We start from the raw sequence: 20,236 nt of genomic DNA on the forward strand, positions 1-20,236 counted from the left end.
TTTCTCCTCCCCGAATCCCTGATGTACTGTCAAGTCGCAAAAGAAAAAAATGGTAACCAGACAGAATCCAATTCAAAACAATAAATGCTGGATATGAGCATGACCCGCAAAAAGTTCAAGATTTGTTGAGCCGTGGGCCAAATGGCCAATCATATATCCCCTCTAATGCCGTCCCTCACGCCTTTTTTTTTTTTTTTTCTTTGCTTCCAATAAACCATAAAATAAGAAGACACTGATTAGGGCAACAGAAAATGCCACTTGGCGCACCATTGGACTACATGTCCTTCGGGCTGCACCAAACACTAATGCCCTACTTGGGAACAGCATGTACGTAGGACCCACAATGTTAACGGCTCCATCAACCATCTCCGCTGCCTCAACCTGCGCCGAGACCACATGATGATGTCAGAAAACCAGGTCCGTCCCGCAGACGGGAACAGTACCAAATGGATGCCGTTACGTTTGGCGCGACACGCCACATGGGCCCCACCCCCCATGTCCTCATTCATTCGTCCATCCGTATCGCAATCGCGCTACATTTGTCAAAAGACGTTGACTGGCTGTGAGCTCGAGACAGGGAAAGAGACAGAGAGACAGGTAGATAGCATTCAAATTCACACCTTACGCAATTCCTGTGGTCCCCATATACGACTCCGGCACCACTGTGAAGCAAACCTTAAAAATGGCCGCAAAAAATGGAAAAACTGGCTGCAATGTTTTTTTTTAAGTCTCGGTTGAGAGAATAATAACTAAGAGCTACTACTACTGTTACACTTCTGAAATTGAATTACAAGAAAAAAAGAAGTTTCTAAAAGACAAAAAAATTGTCAAGCGGAAAATGTTTGCAGTTTTGGGTTATGCAGGAGAAGGTTGAGTGGTGGGATCTGCGGAGGATGGGATATCAGGACCAACTCGGCAACCTTCAAGCATGAAAACGATGTCAGACATGGTTGGTCTGTCAAGAGGGTCAGGTGCTGTGCATAGCAATCCTACTTTCACACCCAGCAAAAACTCTTCCCACTCTGATGATTCAGGGTCCAACTCAAGCAAACCTGGCTCTAATAGCTCAGTTATTTGACCCCTCTGCAGTTGTTTTTTCACCCACTTCACTATGTCTTCGTCCTGGGTGAACATGACTGGTCGCTTTCCTGTCAGAAGCTCCAGTAACACAATGCCAAAGCTGTACACATCAGACTCCTTCGTGGCTTCACCGGTTAAGACTGCTTCTGGTGAGACGTAACCTAATGTACCAACGGAAGTTGATGTGGAGGCTTCGCCTGGAGTGGCTATTGTGAGCCGGTCTAACCCAAAATCTGATAAATGAGCTTCGAAATCTGCATCGAACAGAACGCTTTGTGGTTTCACGTCGCCATGAACCATCGAGGATTGGTGTAGGAAGGCTAAACCACGGGCAATTCCTAGTGCAATGAGGTGTCGCATTGGCCAATTTAGAACATGGCCATCTTGATGAGAAGCTTCTTGGAGGAGGGTTGCAAGGTTTCCATTGGGCATGTAATCGTAGACTAGGAGTCTCATATCAGGTGACCCAGCATAGTAACCTCTGAGAACGGTTAAGTTTCGGTGCTTGACTTTGCCTAGTGATTCAGCTTCTTTTCTGAACATGTTCTCATCCAATGATCCATTAGGAAGCCTGCGAATGGAAAGGACCATCCCATCGTTATAGCAGGCCTTAAATACTAATCCATACCTTGTTCTGCTCAGCACATTCTCTTCGTCGAATTGTCTTGTTGCTTCGACTGTTTCAGCTAGTGTAATTTTGGCGTTGAACATCACAAGTTTTGGTCCACCATTCTCAGAGCTGCCACGACCTCCGCTTGCTCTAGAACTAGCTCTTGCAGGACTCGTTTTCTTTTCTCCAGAAACTCCTTCCTTAAGCTTTTTACGCCATCTCAATAAACTAAAAATGTAGAAACAGCACAACAACACTAAAAAGCAAGCTCCAGCTGCAATGATAATAACTAACACAATCAACCTCTTTCTGTCCCTTTCGTTTGTATCTTCGCACTTCCTATCTAATGGCTTCCCACATAAATCCTGATTACCTGCAAACAAAGTGGGGTTGTTGAATCGTGATCCCAACGTTGGCGGTATCTCACCTTCCAGGTTATTCCCCGAGACATTGAAGAACACCAAACCAGGGATCACAGAAAGTTTGCTCGGAATATCACCACTCAAGTTGTTAGCAGAGAGATCCAGCATTGTTAGGTTTGATAGATCCGACAATGACCCTGGTATGGAACCTGAAAGATGGTTGTGATCCACTAACAAAGTGGTTAATGACGAGCATTTGGAGATATCCTCAGGCATATCCCCCGTTAAATTGTTCCTACCCAAATCAAGCACTTTCAAATGGGTGAGGCGAGAGAGATCACTAGGAATATGACCTGCCAAAGAATTTGATCCAAGCTCAAGAATTTCAATGTCAGAGCAGTTTCCAATTTCCGAAGGAATTATTCCTGTAATGTGATTACCAGACAATGAAAGAACAAGCAGCGAACGAAGAAAGCCATAGTTTTCAGGAATACGGCCAGAAAAAGCATTGGAGCTGAGGTTCACATACTGCAAACTCATCAGACTGCTAAACCCTTCAGGTACATCCCCAGATAGCTTGTTCTCCTGAAGAGCAATAACTTGCAGATTGGGCAGCCCCGAGAGCTCAAATGGCAACTCTCCAGAAAGATTCTGTTTGCTCAAGTCAAGTGTAGTTAGCTTGAAAAGATTTCCCAAACTCGCAGGAATTTTTCCAGATAAGCCATTACCACTCAGATTGAGAACCATTAATCTATTCAGATTCCCAATATTGCCATAAACTTGACCCGTAAACTTGTTTCCACTAAGGTCTAGTGTCGTCAAATTGCTCAATCTCGTTATCGCCTCAGGCATACTTCCATTTAAGCTATTGCCTCTTAAACTCAAGGTTTCAAGAAAGGAAAGGTTTCCAAAACTCACCGGAACTGAACCAGAGAAGTGATTCCCACCAAGGGACAACACCTTCAGGCCCGTCATATCGCCGAAAAACGAAGGAACGTCTCCGCTTAATTTGTTGCCTTCAAAATCAACAACACTCAGGAACCCACATTTCTTGATTTCCACCGGAATGTTGCCTGTAAACGAATTGTTAGCCATCCTCAACTCCTCCAACTTGGCGAGGTTTCCTATTTCTGGCGGAATCTCGCCGGAAAGTGCATTGCTCGAAACATCAAGCACTGTTATGGTAGTCACATTGGTTAACCACAAGGGAAACGTGCCTCTTATGCGATTGTGCTGAATGTCCAAAACCTGAAGCACGCTGAAACACGTGCTCGTCTCAGGCCCAACGAAATCCGTGAAACCATTGAATCCAAGTTGAACAATCCGAAGCGACGGCGCGTAGACCGAAACATTACAGAAAACGGAAGCTGGAATGGAGCCAGTTAGATTGTTCTGGGAGAGGGACATCACCTGAAGATTCGGAAGCGCCGAAATCGCCGACGGAATCATGCCGCCAAGTGCATTTCCTTCTACACTCAGATGAACAAGCGAAGAGCAATTAGCGACTGCCGAAGGCAACGTTCCTCCCAGGAAGTTGTGGTCAAGCCAGAGGAATTGTAGCTGCTGAAGCTCCCCGAATCTCGCCGGAATCTCGCCTGAGAACTGGTTGTACGAAAGATTGATTAGCTGAACCTGAGAGAGATTACCAATAGTGCTCGGAATCTCGCCGGAGAAGGCGTTGGATGAGAGGTCGATGTACTTGAGACCAAGAGGGAACTCGCCGGGAACGCCGCCGGAGAGGTGGTTTTGAGCCACGTTGAGAATCTGAAGGTTGGTGAGGTTCCCGATCTCCGCCGGGAGGTTGCCGGAGAATGAGTTGTCCTGCAAGAACACGGAGCGTAGGAGCGTGCATTTGGAAAGCGACGAAGGAATGGTTCCGTTGAAGGAGTTCGAACGAAGGCTTATCTTGCGCAGCATGCGCAACTCTGAAATACGGTCACTGAGTCTGCCACCGAGTTGAAGGCGAGGCAAGCGAAGCTCCGTGACTCGGTCGTTGTTGCAGGCAACCCCGCGCCAGTCACACGGAGCCGCCGGCGATGACGGATCCCAACCGTTGAGAGCTCCGACAGTATCATGAAGGTTTAGCTTGAAGGACGTCAAGGCTTGGATCTCAGCGACGGTCACAGAGCTACGATCGGCGCACGATAAGAACGGTGCACAGAGCACCATGAAGAGAAGAAGAGCAGGCATGGCAATGCAACGAACGAAACGATGGTTGTTGGTTACCGTTGCAGAAGCGAAGAGTGAAACAGAGATTAACAGAGGAAGGTTATGAGTGGGTGTTGAGGTTAGCGAGGTGTGCAGCTAAAGCGTACATTAGCATATGACAGCGAAGCAGCAGCGAGTGGCATAAGTGTGCGCCGATGTGCGTATTTTCCAGATTCGGCAATGCAATTCTCCGTTCCTAAGAAGAACCCCCCTCTCTCTCTCTCTCTCTCATACATGAAAAACACACTTGTGAGTTGTGATTGCATAACCTCACCAGGGCCTGTCTTTTGTTTGTAAATTGTGACTGTTTCTTCCTTTTTTTTTTTTTTTTATTATTATTATTATTATTATTTGTTTATTGTCAGGAACCCTTTGAATGAACACTTTTTTGAAAACGCACTGTGTGATGTTCTGGTGGGACCCTTACGTGTACAAACTTTTTAACCTCATATGATGGGATATGGTTTGAATCATTGAGCTCTTCTTTTACTCTTTTTTGTTTTTCCCCCCCTTTATTTTTTATTTTTGGATAAATTAAAATTATTGACAGCTCCAGGTTTTTTTTTTCATTAGTTATTATAATAACAATTACAAGATCTACTTTACAAGAAAGAAATGCTATTAAAGTAAGGGGCAGGATGCGAGTCAATTTTTAGAATTCTTTAAAAATTAAGAGTGGTAATCATATTTGTTTATATTTGGTATAAGTTTTTAAAAAAAATTTGGGAATTTGATTTTCTCGAAATTTTATTTTGTGTGTAATTTTTTTTGAAAATACCATTCAAGAATACTATGCAGGAGGTGATATTCTAAGATTTCTATGGCAAGAGAAATTTTAATACAATTAAATATAACATTAAGAAAATTAACTCAATATTCCCGAGAATATTTTAGTCTACCAAACACATTTTTGGTAATATTTTCAGAAAATTTATCTTCCCGTCATATTCCTGAAAATTGTGATTCCTGGATAAAAAAAAATTCTCCTCTACCAAACGTCCTTTAAGGACAATATTCAATTTTTTTTTTTTGAATAACGCAATATTCGATTTTAAACATCAAATAGTTTTTGAAAAAAATTTAATCCAGCTTGACTTAAGGTTATTGCCTGGTTGGACTAAGGTTGTAGATCTTTTATTAGAAAAACAATAATTTATACAGGAATAAGTTTTGTTTATTAGTTTTTGGGGTTTTGATTGTGGTTAGGAGTGTTAATGGGTCGAGCCGAATCGAGTTTTGGTCTTAAGAAACTAAGTCTATATTTAAATGTGACAGCCTAACCAAGACGGTTACCTGTTATGAATATAATTATCGATTTGTGACCTGACTTATTTACAAAAAATAAAATCTTGATTTAGCTTCATAGCCTATTTAAAAAAAAAAATTAAAACAATAAAAATTTATCCAAACAGAATATACAATCAATAGCACTAGTAATTTCATAAATATTCATAAATTCAATCTATGTTCAAACAACATAATATAGAACAAAATCATTCAAAAAGCTTGTTTAACCAATAAAATGGGACAAAATGGATTGAGGAAAGAGAGAAAGCTATTACAATTAGTATAAAAAATATAAAATAAAAATTAATATACTAGGTTAGCCTGAGAGGCTTTAAGGCTGAGCTTTTCAATTGGAGTCTGAGATCTTTTTATTAAACGAGCTTTTATACAAGTAGAAGCCTAGTTCCAACAATCAATTTTAGACATATAAGCTCGGGCCTTCACGAGCCGAGTCAAAGACCCCGATTCGTTTAGCGGATGGTTTAGTCTAACAAGTATTGTTCTTTCTCTCTTGGGGCTGTTCAATTGGAAGTGGATGAATGGTTCGGCGAAAACAATCCTATGGAGATATGATATGATTGTGTATATAGGGGGAAACTGGGGGGGCTTTCCTTATTGGGACGGCTTGGATATATTTTTACCTGTTTGGCACTTTATGCTTTCACCCCCCTTGATTTTGGCTGGGTATTAGGTGTTTTCTTTGAAAAGTTTAAAAAGTTATGCATGGTTCATTCCCTTTCAATTGAATGGTCAAATACATCAACTGCAGTTGAAAGCAAAAGGAGCCAAGTTTATCCCTGTTACTTAGGCTTTTGAATCTATTTAGACATAAAGTTCTCGTGGGAAAGTACAGGCAAAAGCTAAATCCCGAAGGGGCAAATTGGATTAAGGTCAATTTGGTGGACCACAAATCTGATAGCCACACTGATACTTTAGTTGAAAATTTTGACAATGTAAAAATACAACCCATTTGGCAATAATTTCAAATCCATATTGTGTCTTTGGACATTGTATCACAACTACTTTAGTAATTGAAGAAAAACAAGGAGGGAAAAAAAATAATAAAGAAAATGATCACTGTTGTATGCTCCATTAAGCTAATCCACACATTATGCCAACTAAAAAGGGTTTCGCTTTAACAAGATGATCCTTTGTTTCATAATTCTGTAGTAATTGAACAATGGTCCACTCAGCATTGAATGGTCTTGCATTGTCAGAAATTTATAACAAGCTTGCTAGCTGGGTTGAGTAGGAGTGACTCAAATTAAAGCTTTCAAGCTGTGTTGCGAAACTGTTGTGCCTGAATTGGTGAGTGAGTGAGTTGTAGAGGGCATCATCTCAACAACATATAGTTAATGTGGCCAGAGCAACAATGTGATTGGCAAGTCTAGGGCATTCAATCTTACCTATATATGACAGTGTTTGTGATTGAATTGAATGGCAACAGCCAACAGGTAACATTTTCACTCCATTTAATCAGCAAAGGTAAAAGGGTCTCGATCAGGAAACTTAATAAAAAAGGCTTACTCAACTCACAAATTACATTAAAAAAATCTTTGCCAATTGCTAGCTTGCTAACATTTAATAAGGCTGGACCAGCCTTTATATTTATTTGTAGATATTAAAATTTAAAAGGGTGACGGAACCTTACCTGATACTTAGTACCACGAGTACTGAAAAATTGAAAATATTTTGCTTTGCTGAGCGCGCTCGCGCCATAAGCAAAATGGGACCTGCTTGGTACGTGCGTTAGCCTGTGAAAGAATCGTGTATCTTTCTCCTCCCATGCCATTTAATCTGAAGTTCTGAACCAACGATGTATATTATGAAAATAAAGTTATATTCAAACGGAAATTATGTTATTAATTTTTTTTCTCTTTTATATGAAAATGTACTCTCTTTTTTTCTTTCCATCCAACTATCAAAATAAAAAATATTATTTCAGATACTTATTCGTTTATAGAAATATTTAGTCTCTTCGTTTATTTATTTTTGTATTATAGAACGTGATTTTTGGTTTTGTTCGGCAGTCTCTTTTTTTATCATGTTCTATTAAACTCTTCTGCGTCACTTTTCAAAATTCACGGTAAAGTTGAGAGCGAACCTTCTAATTGTCTAAATTAATATTCGTTTGTTGGCCTTTTTATATTTTAAAGTACCATTTCCCCTTCGAAAGATATTTTCAATTGTACAATTTATTAACAAAGTATTTTTTTCACAATTTATTTATTGTAATTATACAATTAACATTGGAATGGTTTAACAGAAATGAATAAAAGTGATTCCATTGAATTAATTGAAATAATACATCATAATCTAATTTATACAAGCCCAATACATAGAGCAAGAGAGAAAGAAAATAACTTATCTAACTAATCTTAACAGAATTACAGCTAAGCTAACAACTTAACAGAAAAGCTTAACAGAATTACAGCTAAGCTAACAACTTAACAGAAAGGTTGTTATCAGTTATCTCTCATGATCAGTTCTTCTTATACAAGTATTGGAAGCTTTGGAAGCGTGTGTAGTTTGGGCTTGAACATGGGCTTGAGAATGAATGCTCTTGGACTCTGGTATTATGGTTCCCCATCTCAGATTAACTCATGAACAAACTCTTACTGTTACCATAAAACGAGGGAAATTTGGGGGTTAAGATATGCTTGTTTTTTTTTTTTTGGTATAATCTGGAATGTATATCATTCAACCTTCTCTGGTCACTTTATTCTTGTAGTATGGCTTCGAAAACTACTCTTTATTAAAATAACGGATGCATTGAGCTTCGCTACCGGAACAAAGATGAAACTAATTCACCGTTCAAGAAGAGAAGTACGTCCTCTCACCCCAAAGATTTTTTCAAAAATTTATTTAAGGTAGAATTTGAACTCCCAATTTAAGGAAACCTTTGAAAATCCAGTTGTCAGGACTTGGGGGGTTAAGATATGCTTGTTTTTAGCATTTGCGGCATCTTATTTGGGACTCCAGCTTAAATAAACATTCAATTTGAAGACCGAACAACAATAAAAAACAACTAACCTGTGAGGCATTATTAGTAGTAAGTAGGAATTTCTCCCTCTTGAATGTACACCTACTATCATCCGTTCTAGATGCACTATATTTCGATAAAATATTTTTGTAAGGACAGTTATACAATTTACACTTATTACGACATTATGTTATAATTTTTTATTCACTCTTACTCCAAGAACAGGTTTAAGAATGCACAATGGAACCGGAATATTTATCACATGTTAAGATTTAAAAAAAAAAAAACAATTGATGAGTACAGACCAAACAGCAGTAGGGCATAACGGTGACCATTTTCAATTGAAAAAAATGTTGTTAATGTAACTACTCAATAATATTTTTGTATAATGCCCTATATTCCATGTAAATGAGATGAAGGCTTCAGTTATCTCCAAATCCTATCTGTTGGGTTGAAAATTTAATCTGTCAGTGATATGATTATGTAGCAGAACTAGAGTGGAATTTAAAATTTTGGTATAGACATTGCAAGCAGGAACTGTTTAAGAATGGTCTTTTCTTCGTTAATTTGTTTTTTCTCTACATTATGATTAGGTTTCATTTTTCTTTTCTCTTCCAGCATCCACTTGAAAATTTCAGGTTGTTGTTCTTCAGGGATAGGAACCCACACTTCCACATGTTTTGTGACAGGTACAAAGAAATCGTCAGGAGGAACTTCAACAATAACTTTTTTTTGAAAATACTTCAACAATAACTTTGCTCTTATGTGCTTTTTTGCGCCGTTCTTCCGTGAATTTCCATTGATTCTTTCCATTTTGTATATGCAAATAGACAAGTTGCAAGTCATGAACTACAAATCACGAAGCAACAAATGCAAATACTGATCCGTATATTCCAGATGTTCCCTCTAAACCAAAGCCAAATGCAAGTCATATATTCTATGGTACACATTCGATTTTTTCCTTAATATCAGAAGCCTAGAAAGGATATAAGAAGTTGACGAACAAACGCATAAATGCTTTTACTTATGATGCAACATCATGCGACTGTCAAAGTGGTGATTTATAACGATCGCAAATTGGTAATGACAGGTATGCCTTGACTAGTGATTTATTCTATGTTAAACCTAACACAAATTTATAAAAAATAATGTCCTAAAGAGTAAAGACATTAGATTTAATTTTCTTTAAATCAGACTGCAAGGGATTAAATCATCAGTAGGTGACGATGACAACTATGCCTTCACATTGCAGTGCCAAGTGGCCAATAACTTCACATGGTGGAATTATTGAACATAGATATCCCATCAGACTGCAAGGTACCAAAGTATTACTTACTAAAAGGCATCAATCACAAAACCGTCATTTTCTTATATTTTCATTGATGTAACCAGGAACCAAAGAAAGAAATTAAGGACAATCTCATTCTTAGACTCGTACGCTTAAACATTTTTGAACCAGCTGAACCACTGAGTTATTCTTATTTTAAGTTTCTTTTCGAACATAACATAGTTATATGCAAGTTGCAGAAAAATCACCTTAGACAAGTCCAAATAATATCAAATTCTCGATCACAACATGCAGTTACATAATAGAGTGCTCATTTACCAAAAAAAAATGGACTAAAAGTCTCCAAACCAATACCCCATCCGCAATAATAACCTTTAAGATGCGCCAATTATTTTCCTTGAATCCTCCCTCCCATGCTCCCAAATAACCAAACTTGCACTTTATAATTTCAACCTCATCAAATTTGGATTCAAGAAGCTCCTTTCTGAATGTCATATGATCAACGTGATAGAAACACTACTGATATTACCCTCAGACCTTAATATAGTGATAATTAATAGCTCTTTGCAGCACAACCATCTATTCAAACAATGCACTCGAATTGCTCTTTATATAAGAAATATTTCACTACATAATAATGTAGTGCATCTTGAATGCCGTTGTCTCTATTCAAACAATGCACTCGAATTGCTCTTTATATTAAACCTTTCAAAGAAAGACTCAAGGTAGCAGCAAATTAGCCAATTAATAAAATACCTTAATCAAATATATGTTTTGAAAATTTAATGATGTCTGACTGGATTCTTTCGACTTATCATTCTATATTTTCATATAGAACAAGCTTAATCGTACATAGAATTTGAAAAAGGTGTATAACTGTAGTATGTGCACGTGCCATGTGGGCATCTTAGTGAAAGCAAAAGCTAAGAAAGTTGAGTTAGTCAATATATCGAACTCGTGTAAGGCAGAGGAGCAACAAGGAGATGAAGTACTAAAAAACAACCCATTATTCTTGTACTAAAAAAACAAATCAAACCCGCAAGGAGCTCAGTTGGCAGCTGAGCTCCCAAGGGATTGCTTGGTGCAGGGATCAAACCATGTCTCGAGCAGTTTCTTGAAAAAATTTTGGAGGCCAGAGGATAAGTCAAAAATCTTCGGTTGGGGATTAGTCTCGTCCTTTCTCCGTTTGCGAAGCTTAGTGCACCCACTGTTACAATGAGGGGCTAGCCCAGACGGGCCGTACCGTACCCCGAGGGCATGCCCGGAGAAGGTTGAATGGAGATACCTACTCGCAATGTACCAAAAAAAAATTCTTCAGTATTCCCATAATAAATTAATAACGCATGAAGAAGGCGTCAAATAAGCTTACATTGCTTCACGACCAACCCGGTTGGAGGCATGTAACCTCACTTATCTTGAGACTCACGAGTCACCAACCATAGACATTTGATTAGACACAGTATTTTGTTTTGTGTCATTTTCCTTGCTTTTGGTACACAAAAGTAAGTAACAACCGCTGATCCTTATTAATGGGCCATGGTGACGGCCCAATCCTTGTCACTCGTCTCAAATTTAAAGTGTTGTCACTTATCCTATAATACAATTTGAGGTAGGATAATTTGATACCAGTGTCAAATTTTAAATTTGACACCTCATCTGAGAGCCGTTAGATCAAAAAAGATCAACGACTCTGATTTGCAAGCATGTGATACCGTTGATCTTTTTTGATCTAACGGCTATCAGATGAGGTGTCAAAGGATCCTGCCTCATACAATTTAAACAGTTCAATGAGCTTATTTAGATTTTGATTTCTTGAAATATTATTTTAATAAACCCTTGTCAACGATGAGAATATTCACACGGCTTGTCAAGGAGTGGTGGTAGAGGTGTCAAAATGGATTGAAGCCCGTGAGTCAGTTTGCAAAGATCTATATTTGACCATAACCTATTAGGATTTTTTTTAGCCCTAACACTCAAAGTCCTATAATTTAGAGAGTTGGGTTAGGGTTGGATCAACTCTTTTCCTTCATCAAAATTTTGATTATTTGAAAAACTAAAAACTATATAAATTTAAATATTTATAAATATAAAATAAATTGTAAACATAATATAAATAAAAAAATTGTGAATTTGATGGAGAATATAAGAGAAAGTTAAATATGAAAGAAATGAAAATGAAGTGTAGAAAGAAAATCAAAGAAAGAATAAGATAAGAATAAGTATCAGCTCTTGAAAGTAAGTAAATATTATTATATTCTGAATTCACCAAATATCACTTTTTCCATCAAATATACGTCCTTATAGAGGACTCTAAACATAATTAGGGGATTAATTACTAATCAACACACCATTAGTGTGATGGTTATAGAATACATCAGAGGTCATGAAAAACAAAAAGTCACATGTTATAAACCATATAAAAGGTCATCCATAATATTTTACAATATTTCCCCTTAAATATATTCTACATTTCAACACCTCATTAGTATGATGGTTATAGAATACATCAAAGGTCATGAAAAATAAAGAGTCGCATGTTATTTGGCACTGTGGATTTTTGACCCTTATCTACACAGACTAAAGCGTAGGGATGGACTGTCGCATTTTGACAACTTTAGTTGCACTACAGCTTAACTTATTTCCGGATTTTTTGAGTTAATCCACTCAGTAAACAAATAAACATACACCGTTAAAAAATCTCATTTGACTAAATATGCTAAGGTTTAGGTATTTAAATTTAATGTTTATTTATTTATTATTAAATGAAAAAAGTATTTCTCCAATTATCGGAGATAAAGTTATCTCTAGTGAGCTCAAAACGACGTTGTTTTGGGTTTATAAAATTAAAAAATTATAATGATAAAGACTAATATAACTCTGCAATATATTATAATTACAAAAACACCTGATTTTCATTCTAAAATAATGTCATTTTGAGTTCACCGAAGATAACTTATCTCCATTGACAGGAGAAATACTTTCCCGTTATTATATATACATATAGGGTGGTTATTCTTACCCTCAGTTTATACTTACAATTTCTTGCTGTCATCTCTAACATCATCTCCATTGAGGAGCAATTCTATTCACCTAAATTGTTTTTAAATTAAATACAAAAAAATGCACGTAACGATATGTATTTAACCATTTATGATATTCCACCTGGACACAGTCTAAACAGATGAACCAATCTTTAACCTGAGAATTGCACATCCTTTAAAAACCACTTTACAATCAATAGCAATCAGAGTTAGAAACACAACAGAAATCAATTGTTTCTAAAATAGGGGGGAAAAGGAATTATCTATGTTATATATAGAGCCAGGAAATCCTTACATGGCTATAAAAAACTACCTAAAAAGTAATCCAAACTCACAAAATATGCCTCATACTGGCTGTCCATTTAAAAGATTTCCTACTTGTGGGGCTTGGGGCAAAGTTGAGTCCAAACATCTCCTTAATAGCCTGCTCTGGCTCTACTGAACCAACCAGCTTTACAACAATGGCTGCACTCTCTCTAATGTGGTCCATGTCTTCTGTGTTAGTCCAGAGGCGATTGGCCAACTGCAACCTCCTATCCTTCGAACTCAAACGAATGCCCCATTTCAAGTATAGGTTCTCCCTATCAGATTTAGAAAGCCTCCTCCCCATTTGCTTGATCAACATTTGCCTTTCTCTTCTAAGATATCTCATGCTGTTCTCAAGTGAAAGGATTTATAAGTTTTATCATTATACAAAATGCAAACTTCTAAAAATTTCAAATCTTTAAAAATAAAATAAAATAACAAAACTTCAATACTTGAAATGTTACCTTGACTCAGGGGTAAGGGTTCGTCCATCATACACTGTCTGATTGCCTTGAGAAAAAGTTTGCTTAAGATAGGATAGCCTTCTCAGCTCTACCTCCATATATATAGAATCTGATGGATCCCCTTTGAATAGAAGGAAAAAGTAAGTTCTGTGAACCAATGAAACATTACAAGCATCCCAGAGTTCTATTATCTCTTTTTGTAGTCTATTAAATTTTGAAGGCCAGTCTGATAGACTTTCTCCATCAGCTTGCATTGGGTCCAAGCCAACATCTTTGACATCCTTTGCAGACATGATGGGATCCAATCCTGTCGCCGAATCCTGTCATGCAAAATAACTAAAAGAATCACTGCCTGAATTCTCAATAGAGTCAATACAACCAGTCTAGGCTTTTGGTATGTATACGTGCTACTTATATCAATAACATGGATGGTTAAGCTTAATTATAACTATGAATCCATACAGCAATGGCTCAAAAAAATTATCAATTGGATTTAATAACTGACATTTGGCCCATCAAGGCTGGGAAATAAGACCAAGAGAGGAAGAAACAAACGAAGGAAGATCTGCAATAGAAGCTTACCTCATGATCAGCCAGTAAATTGAAGCTCTTAAGACTTTCCTTTTCCATTCTTTCTGAAGCTAAAGGACCATTACTCTCACTTTCCATTTCAGTGGAGGATTTCATATTCTGTACATCATCAACAGCAGAACTTTCCACAGAATTCTCATGGCCATTCCTTGACAGTTTCTCTGAATTGGCATTATAATCTAGTGCATAAACCTTCCATTGAAAGCCCTCTGGTCTTCCAGAAAAGTCTTTCTCATTCCCTATTGGGGGGGTGTTCTGAATTTCGTCTTCCTCTTCAAACCAATATGAGGATAAACTCCTCATGAGACTTGCTCTACAACTTCTACTTCTGCTCAACTTTAAGCTTCTAGAACTACTTGCACTGTTTTCTGTCAGCCAAGGAGAAGTTATTTTTGGAGAGGGAAGAACAAAATCTAGGCGTAAATGGTTCAATCTTTTGTCTTCCTTTAACCCAGATGAAGACAAATCCATATTTTTTGTGTCTTCATTATCAACTGCAACCAATCCTGAGATAGCTGTATTTGCACAAGGAGATGATGCATTAGAATCGGTGTATGTATTTGATCTTAAATCTGCGGGGTTAGAGTGTGTATGTGTGTTTGTAATTAGGTCTTCTAACTCAATGCTCCTAACTTCCTTACTACAGTCCTCTTCATGCTGATCTTCAATGTTCTTCTGATCCAGATCATTCCGTATAGCATCAATGCTTGTAACTGACAGCCCTGGGGAAGAACTTCTGACCAGAAGATTCTTTTCAAGGTCAGGGAGTTGGAACAAGTTCTCATCAGAACTAAAACTATGTCCATCTGAATATTGGGATGCGTTAAAAGACCTGACACTCTCCTCGCAGTCAAGACTTAATGCATTTGGCTCCTGTCTTTGATTTTGAAAGTCCCATGAATTTCTCACACGTAATTTGGGATACTGACGATCCAAACTTTCCTGGAGATTTGGCAGGAAAATGAATTAGATTAAAAAAAGGCATACCAGCTTATACTTTTAATGCTTTTGGGTGGGAAAATATACTCACCACTTCCATTGAAGACATATCAACTCCAGGCACTTGGAGCATGTCCTTAATTTGAGAGTGTGCAAGGTCCCGCTGCAAAGTCACCTCTTTAACCTCTTTCTTTAACTGCATGTACAGAGGGCCGATAAGACAGTTCATATTTACAGCCAAGAAGAAAAACATGCTCAAAGGTAGCAAAGCTCCAATGTCCTCGTATCTCAGGGTTAAATATTGAATGTTCAGGGACTATATATATAAAAAAGCACATTTGAAGTGTAACCTCAAAATTAAAAGAAGACCAACATAAATTGGTTGAAAATTGGTTGTTTCAGGGCAGAGTATTAAAATGGGAACCCCTTTGCCTAAGTTTACCTTTTGCTCTAGCTGTTGAAAGCCATTCCACAGGTGTTGACAACAATAAGATATTTGAGGTCCAGATAAGGTTTTACTCTTTTCAACATAGGATCAGAATGAGCTTGAAACCCATTATTTTGTAAAAATGAAAAGAAATTATCTCAAGTAGACTTTACCATTGAAGTTTTCCATAAAATATTCGGCATAATCCAATAAGCATGTAAAATAGCAGATGAAGTCAAATATTCTCAAAGTATTAGGACTTAACGGATCTTTTGACTCCAATATAAGATTAAAAAATTTTATCCCTCATCTCAGCCATTAATTTCTGTCCATATGATAGTGATAGTTTATTTAAAATTAATCATTAATTAATAGATATAATTTCATACACTACTGTGACTAGATGGACGGAAATTAACGGCTGAAATAGAGAATACTACTTCTTGATCTTACATTGGAGTCAAAAGGTTCTCCTCAACCCCCCCCCCCTCCCCTCTCTCTCTCTCTCTCTCTCTCTATATATATATATATATATATATATATATTGTAAAAAACCAATTCAATCCAAAAGCTTAAGATAATAAGTGATTGCCTTTTAATGGTTTTTATATATCTCCAACACGCCCTCTCACACGAGAGTCCATTGGGCTTGAAGGGTGGAGAATGTACAGACACAACTACCTCTGCTAAGAAATTCCACAACACTTAATTAATTATTAACTAAATGGGGGAGCAGTGAGGATCGAACCCGTGACACCGAGGCTCTGATACCATATAAAGAACCAATTTAACCCAAAAGTTTAAGCTGATAAGTGATGGCCTTTTCAATGGTTTTTATATATCTTCAATATATATATATATATATATATATATATATATAGATAGATAAACCAATATTTCAACTCAAGCTTCTACAAAGATTATGATGGATTACCCAGGGGTCCAAGTAGGAGGGAGTGCCACAAATCAAGTTAAAGAACCCATGATTAATGACTAAAGAGCATCAAATGGTCCATTATTTGCTATTGGAAGGAAATAAGAATAATTTAGGTTTTAATCTTTCAAATTTTCAGCATAAGTAGAAACACTCCAGGAAATAATATTAGGTGGAAACTTTATATTAGAAATAGTAGGTAACCAAGGAGATGTGATAATACAGTACAGAAGGTATGTGATTAGACGTGGACAGAATAACATTGCAGAATCAGTAACAGATTGTTGAATCAACAATCAGTGACAACATATACTACACTCACAAATAGTACAAATATATTATATGAAACTTCATGGCTGATATATTTATCAATTTATCTATCTGGAGTTTTGGTATTTTTCCTGGATGTTTTGTCAGATACATACTGCAAACCTATATTAGACCATAAAAAATAATGAATTTTGTTACAAAAGCTTTAATATTACCATCTCAATTTGGCGGTCTTTTTCTGTCAATAATGCTGCAGAATCAAATGTAGGACGGGCTGCCCCTGAATTTCTCAATTCACTTTCCAGTCTAGCCAGCTCTTTTTGTAATTGCTTGACCAGTGCTTTATCAGACATCACTACATTGACTTGTGCATTAGTTGCCACTTCTTTAGCACAACTTGCAAATAAGAGGGTGTTTCTGGTTTGTTCGACATGGCTCCTTGCAGGGCTCATGGTACAGATGATTGCAGTTCTAGCATTGCCTCCTAATGAGGACTGCAATATGCGGGTTAGCTTTGAATCTCTGAAAGGAATATGTCCATTTCTCCCCTTACTGCAACCAAATTCATCACTTTTAGCCTAAAACTAAAACGAAAGAAATATTAACCTTCCCCACCCCCCAGAGAGTCTTTCTATTAATTCTTTGGTATTCAATACAGCTATATGTGGTGGGTGCTATTGGTAGAATTAGAAAGGTCAGTCATAATTCATAATTTCATATGTGAATAGGAGACTAAAAAGGTCAACAAAGGAGATTATAAGAACATTAATCTCATGTAGCTAAAGAAAGCCATATGGTTATAAAAGTGAACGATATTATAACATCTCTGAATCCAGATTGTGTCTCTCTGCTTTTTCGAACTTCCCAAAGCTCAATTGCATGGGAAGCAAAGGTTCTGCTTTGGCTCCATGGCAAGAGAACTAAAAATTCTGGTTAAGCCTGAATGAGCACACTCATGTTCTGAATTCAGGGCTCTCACAAATATTGAAACACAATCTAATCTACATTATCTAACCTGAGTTTGCGGATAACGGTTCCTAGAGTTAGTAAACTACGATTTATGTGGCAACCCTCTTTCAATCTTGTGCCAGCTGAATTGGTTTGGGATGCCCGCTCACTTCCAGCAAGATCAACGAAATTCTGTCCCCAGAAAAAAAAAAAATTTATCATTTGATTTCCTATGGATGTTCTTCAACATAATAAACTGAGACTTGAACTGTTTTCCTCTTAAATGAGCAAATCAGTCATACCACTGAAGCGGAAAGAGAGCTAGACTTGTCATTTCCAAGGAATTCACGTGCAGAACTTTCAATTGTCTGAAGAAAGATATAGTATAGGAAATATAAGAGAAGATGTAACATAAAAGTTCACAAAGTTGGGAGCCCTTTAGCGAAAATAGTAACATATAATACCAGTCTTAGAATCTGATGAGATCTGGAGCTTGCTTCATTCAGTGATGTCTCCCCTATCTGCCTTTGAGCTGCAAAAATGCAATCAATTGAAGGATAATTATGCAGTTTGCTCTAGTTGGACAAAATTTCTGTAAAAGGGGAAATGAAAACATAAGGAAAGAAATTCAATCCAGGTAACGGGGTTGAAGCAAGAGTCATTCAAACTCTCCTTACTTTCGCAGAAAGAAATAAGTTCTGTAAAATGGTTCCAGTCTCTCAAAGTTTCCTCGGTCAGTTTCTCAACAACAGTCCCTCGCTGTTAAATTTACAAACTGTAAGTAAAATGCACATATACTAGGTCTGCAGAGAATGATGAACATATTTACCTCTGGATCATCAAGAAGTCTGAGAGGAGTACAGTCTGGACTAAGGAGGTCCCTGACAGATTCATTATAAATCTCAATTGCCGAAAACTTCAAAACGAATTCTCTTTCCATGTGCTATAAAAATGTAAAACCAAATCAAGAAATGGTTTTGAGATAGACAAGTTAATGCAATGATGTGTTCAAGTATCATTTACCTTTTCAATGTAGCTAAAAATATCTGCTACAGTGTATTCAGTTATACCACTCATGGTGTATGTCTTTCCGCTGCTTGTTTGTCCATATGCAAAAATGCTTGCTGACCAAGTAGAGACCAGGGGAGATCAAAAGAAAATGTTAACATAGAAGTTCCATGGATGCTGATGCTGATGCTGAAGAAGGAGGGAAAGCAGACAAAGGAAAGAAACTCACAGTTGATGCCACCGACAACCGAAAGAGCAACTTCCTTAGCTGCTTCTTCGTACACCTGCCTTGTTGAGCAATCTGACCTAAATACTCTGTCTATAGACAAAAGGAAAGCAAGACAGATCAGAAGATTGGAAGCAAAATTTGAAGGAATCAAGCCGAATATGATCTTGGCAGAATGGGTTCACCGACAAAAATAAATGAACCAACTTCAACTTCATGTCTATAACCACATTTTTAACATAACGACAGAAATATTCTCCCAAGTAGAATCATGATAACTCAACAAAACAAATAATATACACGCTGAACAAAGGGTATGAACAACATCAATTATGGTAAATTCCCACCTTATACTCCAAGCACATTAGTTCTTTCCTTAATTTTTTTTTTTTATTTTTTTTAAAAAAACACCTACACAGACAAATATATACACAATCCGGGGCTACATTATAGGAAGTAAATTAAATCAAATACGATGGTAGTGTGTTCATACCGAATGAATATGCTGTTGGGTAAAGGGACCTTTCAGAAGCTGAAAGGTTGCTCCTGTATATGATGGTAGTGTCATTAATGCATTCCCAGTCCGAAACATCATTTCTTGCAAGCTCCTTATCATTGAGAGGACGAAGACGAACAGAGACAAGAATTCTCTCCTCACGGCCTATAGGGTCTTGAATTGCCTCTTCCCCTCCAACAGAACCCATTTCTCACTCACTTCCTCCACAAAAACTTGCCTACACTCCAATTCCAACGATGAGAATGATCTCAAGTGTCATTGAACAAGAGCATACCAAAGATCACTTTGGTATTCAGTTAATTTATTACTGCTTTTCCATTTTTTTCATAACTCTTTTTGTTGCATTGTTGGGATGGTAATGGTATAGAAAACAAGGACCACTAAATGTTTCAGCCCCCAATCATTATCTGCAGCAACAAACTAATCAAAGGTTAAGGTTCCATCCAGCAGAAAAATAGATAAATATTCTAAACAATTTTATATTATATTCAGACATGTCAGAGGGAGGAAATAAATAGTAATTGACTGATATCACAAGGTCCTATAATTACAAGAACAAAATGCGGTTGTTTCTGTATTTTAAAGGAAAACTTGGAGTTTTCTGCAATGGTCCCCATCCCAAGAACAGACTGTCAAATTCTTCCTCACATGGAATGTGGAAAAAATTCAGAACTTTGGAAAAGAAAGTTTACCGAAGGTGATGATGATAAGGACTTGGGGAGTCGATTTTTCATGGGAAATTTTTCA

At 37.3% G+C, this 20,236-nt stretch overlaps 2 protein-coding genes across 2 annotated transcripts; both read right to left on the bottom strand.

Annotated features, from left to right (window-relative positions):
• Positions 1–850: 850 nt before the first annotated feature.
• On the bottom strand, positions 851–4,242 carry LOC133291417 (probable LRR receptor-like serine/threonine-protein kinase At4g36180). The gene is given in 3 exon segments (XM_061489680.1): positions 851–3,990; positions 3,992–4,101; positions 4,104–4,242. Coding segments are annotated over 3 exon segments (3,384 nt in total). The 3' UTR covers positions 851–855.
• Positions 4,243–13,037: 8,795 nt separating this feature from the next.
• Positions 13,038–19,794, bottom strand: LOC133291422 (kinesin-like protein KIN-7E). The gene is made up of 13 exons (XM_061489687.1): positions 19,466–19,794; positions 18,976–19,065; positions 18,762–18,862; positions 18,568–18,681; positions 18,416–18,497; positions 18,203–18,270; positions 18,041–18,106; positions 17,806–17,930; positions 17,006–17,342; positions 15,251–15,355; positions 14,212–15,162; positions 13,630–13,949; positions 13,038–13,512 (listed from the first exon to the last, which is right to left on the bottom strand). The coding sequence occupies exons 1-13, from the start codon at positions 19,674–19,676 to the stop codon at positions 13,191–13,193; spliced, it is 2,892 nt and encodes a 963-aa protein (XP_061345671.1). The 5' UTR covers positions 19,677–19,794; the 3' UTR covers positions 13,038–13,190.
• Positions 19,795–20,236: the final 442 nt, after the last annotated feature.

Source organism: Gastrolobium bilobum, unplaced genomic scaffold, assembly GCF_033153095.1.
Source record: "Gastrolobium bilobum isolate Gb01-03AN ecotype WA unplaced genomic scaffold, APGP_CSIRO_Gbil_v1 utg12132, whole genome shotgun sequence".
Taxonomy (NCBI): domain Eukaryota; kingdom Viridiplantae; phylum Streptophyta; class Magnoliopsida; order Fabales; family Fabaceae; genus Gastrolobium; species Gastrolobium bilobum.